This window comes from Saccostrea cucullata, unplaced genomic scaffold (genome assembly GCF_032062105.1).
Source record: "Saccostrea cucullata isolate Sc308-1 unplaced genomic scaffold, CSIRO_AGI_Scuc_v1 ctg176, whole genome shotgun sequence".
Lineage (NCBI taxonomy): Eukaryota > Metazoa > Mollusca > Bivalvia > Ostreida > Ostreidae > Saccostrea > Saccostrea cuccullata.
In genome coordinates, this window is record NW_026939570.1 from 446,416 (window position 1) to 452,100 (window position 5,685).

Genomic DNA, 5,685 nt, shown 5'->3' on the forward strand with positions numbered 1-5,685 from the left:
CACCGAGATATCATGCACTTTTTCATAAGACCGAAAGAAAAAAAAACTGTGACATGCCTTGACAAATGTTTTTACTTTTTTATTTGCATAATAAATATCAAAAATATCTTTAATTCTTATTTTTCGCTATTGAGAATTGATTTTTTTCCACAGCCGCTGTCAACAAAGAGTCTCAAAAGTACAAAAGCCTTAAATGCAATGTCAAAAGATATAAGCATGCTTAGGTTTCATAAACTAGGATCGAATTTTGCAAAAATTTGGAACTCTGAAATATTAACAGCATGCGAACTGTGATATAAAATCGCTCTGATTGTTTAAAAAGTAATCTGAAATTGATATTAAAACATACCCACGTGTAAAATCTCAATGACAATATCACTGTAGTCTCTGGAGACTAGATATTCCAACAATCTGTTGAAATTTCAATGGGAACTAATTGTGCATCTTTATTAGCATACCTGTTGTTTCGTATTTTCTTATGAAAAACGAGATGTTTTCAACACAGAAAACATTTTTGTTGCAGTAGCATGGTATATTCTTCCACGTCATTAAACAAAACCCCCAAATTATACAATTATTCACCCTCCCGAGTTTTAACAACAGTTTATCATTTATTAAATTTATATTTTTGTATACTATTTCAATTGCATGACATTGTTTTAAGGGGAGAACCAGAAAGTTGTAAGAACTTGTTTCAAATCCTTTCGATTCATTCAATAAATTACCGAATATCAAGAACAAAAAAGACAGTTTAGTTTTTGTTTCCTTTCTCCTTTCCAAAAACTTTGTTACTTGCTTGTATAAATTTTTGTGTAAAGTACTCTTGTAACATACATCTTGATTTTATAGTGCCAAACCATTTTATGTGACGTGTTAGTGCAAAAAGTTTGAACAACAACTTGAGATTAAACATCAAAGGTGAATTAATGTTGAAAATATTACGCTGTTTAGTGTTGAAAATTGAAGTATAGAATTGCATTACCCTCAGGCCTGACCAAGATGGTAAAACATCCATGGATGAAACACCCTAAAAGGGGAACTTTGTGTGAATGCTGATAAACCAATCAATTACTAGTATAATTTCCGATAAAAAAAAGTTAGAACTCGAAAGAACATTAATTTTACATGTTGGTTTTCAAGTAGAATGAAACTAGTGGAACATATGCTAGTAGATGTCAGTTGGCATATTTGAAGTGTAGTAAATTAGAGTTTTCAAAAGTCAACACATGTTATGTCTGAGTCTATATATACATATGAAACATATAACATAAACTGAGAATTTTGCCCCAATATAAGAGAAAGGATCAGTGAAGATGAAAATGGCATTTCTTTCGGTAAGAAATACTTTCTCGAATCTTCAGTTAAAAATGCTTAGAAAGTTTCATTTAGAAAAAGAAAAAAAAACGAAATCGTGAGATCATGATAAAAAATCGTAATAACGTGATAAAACGTCGTAATAATGACATAAAAAATAATATATAAGGTGCATGGGATCTGGTGCAATAAAGAATTAAGCGTCCTCTTTTATTTAACTGTTCACATACGGCATGTGCTCTTGTCATGATCGGACAAAAATTCATTTTGGTTGTTGAGAATATAAAAAAAATTATTCAATACTGACGTGCATATGATTTGAAGAATTTCCTCCTTATATTAGAAAGGGAGCTTGGCGACGTAATGTATGGGTATTAGTTTGATTTCCACCTGAAGAATTACTGGTATATTTAAATTTTGAATTATAATGACTCTAACAAACAAAAAATGTTGTTACCTGCTTTGTCAGCAGGGAACAGTATATAAATACACTGTAGAAAAATTCTAAATATTTAACAGATGCGTAAGACTGTGTTGTCTTTTATTTCGGGTTCAAAGGGAAATGTATTTATGTTTAAAGAATTTTAAGAAACAAAATCACAAGATAATGTTAATATTATGAGTATTTCATATATATTACAAGGAATATAATACTATATCGCTTATCTAAATATCAAATTTAAGGCAACAGCAAAACGTCTTTTCATTGAGAGGTTTTTGAAAAAAAAGTTTGCTTCAAGTAAATACAAAAAGGTCAGTTAATAAATGGGCACATTCACCCAGCTCCATTTTTAATCGATAAAGCAGCTGTCTTTGACATTGCAGGGAATCTATACGCCATCGTACTGGATCAGAACACAAAAAAATGGAGAACAAATAATCCATCTCTATGTAATTAAGAAGTTTGCACTTATAAAGAATGTCTCCTTCGTAAATTACGCGAAAGAAGGTCAACTAGGTATAATTTAGAAATTGTGCGTTTGTTCGTAATGGAATCTTATTGTTCCAACACACTTGGACAAAAGTTTTGTAAACAAGTGAGAAAACCCGGAAAATTAATTACTACTTTACAGTAGTTGGCTTTCTGCATCGAGGTTGATCATTTAAAATTGCCCGCCATTTTTGTGTGTTCTGATCCAATCCAATTAAAATGTAATGCGGAACTTTTCGCAATGTAACTATATGTCTTTTTTATAACAGTTAATTCAGTTCATAAGAAATAAGTAAAACAATGATCAAGTATATTTGTAAATGTTAAGCTTTTAACATCGGGATATGAGAGATCATGAATGTAATTAGGTGAGTGATTCTGTTGTAGGTATTAATTTTGATCTGCTTGATTCTACATCAGTCAGACAGAACTAGCGCCTGGTTCTTACTTAAGTCCCACAGTAGATGCCAAGGTAGGAAGATATTTCTGTACTGTATTTGTTCTTAACAGTTTTACCGACTATATACTCGATAATGGTCAACTATCAATTAAAGTATGCTCACTCCTCCATGACACCTAATCCCATCTCTGATGTTTTAGTGGTCCATGTTTGCTCTGCTCCTGATTTGCAATGTGTAAAGGACTTTTGAAATTGAATGCTGTTCTTTACCTCCATATAATTCATTAATTAAGACTTATTATGATAGGAAAGGTTTTCATTAAAAAAAAATAATTAAATTAAATGAAAGAATTATACAAGAATTACTCTGATATTGTTCAGTGATCATTTAAAATTGTAAATAATAGATAGATTTAAAAAATCGGATCTTTGTATATAAATAGTTTTGCAAAAATGTAAAATTTTAAAATAAATCTGTATGGTGGTAGGGCCATCTAGAGTGTATTAGAACTGGTAAGTATAGGCAAGTAAGATGAGTACGTCATGATTTTATTAACTGTTTACTAGACTATTTCTATATCGTTCACAATGGAAAAACTGAAGTCATCTCGTTTGTCATCCAATTTAGTTGTTAATTGACCTTTCTTGTCTATAGTCAGAAAAAATACATCCAAATATGAATCAGACTCTGTGGTGTTTTATTTTCAAGTTCAGTGAGATAAATGAAAGAAAATAACTGCATTGTACTGTTAAATGATAAAACATTGTCAATATAATACCAGAATGTCGAATTGAAGGCAACGGCTAATATTTTCTTCTGATGTAGAAGTTTGTGAATAAATTATGTTTCATAAGAACAAGAAAGCTATTAAAGGAGCACAGTTAGTGCCCACGAGAATTCCAACAGTTTGTTGTAAAACTTGGTCTCTTAAGACTACATAAATGTTGTCAATGAGGAACCCCAGCATCAATTTAATTTCAACCTCGGAGCATTTGTTTGTACAATCAAAGTGGTTTTAACATAATAGTTTCACTCGTGACATCATAAGATGTGAAAATTTCCAAGTTCTGTTTTTATCGAAAATAATTGTCTAGGATATCAAAAAAGTATATTCATACATTTTTTAAAAAAAGAATTGCTGTATAAGATGTTGAGAATGTGGAAAACTTTCGATGTTGTAGACTTTTGAAAAAATTGTGATGTGAAAGATTCTTAATGTTCTCTAGAGTTTTTGATAATCCATATATGATTAATTGACATCAAGTCTAGAATAAGCTGTAGCTCAGTTCGTATTAAGTTCCAATTTACAGCAGTTAACATTTTTGTAAGGAGAAAAGATAGATTTGTGGAACATTTGCCGGATCCAGCAATGTATTTTTTGTTTGTAAGGATTTTTATGAAGTAGAGAAATCCAATACAGGTAGTGTAGAGAACATTTGCTGCATCCACCAATGTATTTTTGTTTGTAAGGATGTTTATAAAGTAAAGAAACCCAATACAGGTAGAGTAGAGAACATTTGCTGCATCCACCAATGTATTTTTGTTTGTAAGGATTTTTATAAAGTAAAGAAATCCAATACAGGTAGAGTAGAAGGAACTCATCATGGTTGACTGGAATATTAAATGATAAAACATGGACACTGCCATTCTTCGTATAATATTAAGGGATATCCATCTCTTATCCGCATCTCCATCTTCACCATTGAATTAAAATTGCTGAGACTTTCACAGATTCTTTATTACATAATGTCGTTGTACACCTATTTTACTTTTTTATCTTTTTTCGGGCCTCCCAGAGTAAAACATGGACTTTGCTTTTATTGCCATATGGGAGGCAGGGGGTATCATTTAGTTAACTCATTGCTCATAGAACCTTTAGTTCAGAAATACCTTCGACTCCGGTCAGTCTTACCTGACCATAGTACGAATAGATCTCGTCAAAACCCAATAATAATAGTACAATAATAATATAATATGCATGTTTTAGATCTCAGACTACAGTTGAAGTCTAACAACATTAAATTTATTTTTCTAGCAATTAAAAAATGCTAAATCAGACCTTTTGCCTAAATCTTAGTATTAATTTAAAACTCAATAGTATACTGTATTAGAAAAAAATCTTGAAAAGGAAATTCTTAAATCTACATTTGTTGTTCTTAAATCACTTGATAGGCTAATCAAAATAGAAACTATAAGAAATACCGTTATACATCATGTTTCAAGCTCAAAATACTATCAAATTAATCCATATAATGACACTTGGTATATAAATTGTTGATTATCAATTATTAAACAGGAGGAAAGCCATATTACTTTGGAACCACAGACTTGCTGTGCAAAATCGGACGTAGATCAGCTCCGAGTCGCTTTACGCTGAGCGTAAGTCACCGCTGGATCCTCTTTGACGGGGAATACTTTGAGTGGGGCGTCCATGGGCAGTCCTATTACTATGGTAACACGCTGACGGACGGGGATCACTGTCATACTGAGCGAGAGGCGGATCCCGCAGGATACAGTCAGCTGGACAGAAGTTGTATCGAGAAATGTGCTCGATCGTACAAAGGGAGGTATGGCGCTTACAATCTGTTGACGAACAACTGCCATGACTTCGCTAACAAATTATCGGAGGTTTTATGTAACCATACGACTTGTCCAGAATGGTGTCAATAAAATATGATCAATCATGGTGAATATGCTAAAGATGATATTTGTGTAACTTAAGTATTTAATACAGATCAATGGGACTAACACTGCGAGTCTTGGCAAGTATGGTAAAATATTATCTTGTTTACAACAACAAAATCCACAGGAGGCACAATGAAAACAGAATTCTTGAGATTTTTAGAAACAAGATATAAAATAAACCTAATAACACGTCCAATACGGGTATATGCTGCATTAGGTATGTCACTCGTGAAATTTGTTAAATCAAGGATTTTTTACAGGCACGTAGCAACAGGGGGGGGGGGGCTGGGCCCCCCCCCCATTTTTCCCCAACCTTACTCATTTTATAGGAAATGTTAGTTGAAAGTCAAGTTG

At 32.3% G+C, this 5,685-nt stretch overlaps 1 protein-coding gene across 1 annotated transcript; it reads left to right on the forward strand.

Moving 5' to 3' along the window:
- The first annotated feature begins 1,273 nt into the window (after positions 1-1,273).
- On the forward strand, positions 1,274-5,330 carry LOC134253329 (uncharacterized). The gene is made up of 3 exons (XM_062735862.1): positions 1,274-1,334; positions 2,633-2,717; positions 4,943-5,330. Exons 1-3 carry the CDS (start codon positions 1,314-1,316, stop codon positions 5,314-5,316), a joined length of 480 nt encoding a protein of 159 aa, XP_062591846.1. The 5' UTR covers positions 1,274-1,313; the 3' UTR covers positions 5,317-5,330.
- Positions 5,331-5,685: the final 355 nt, after the last annotated feature.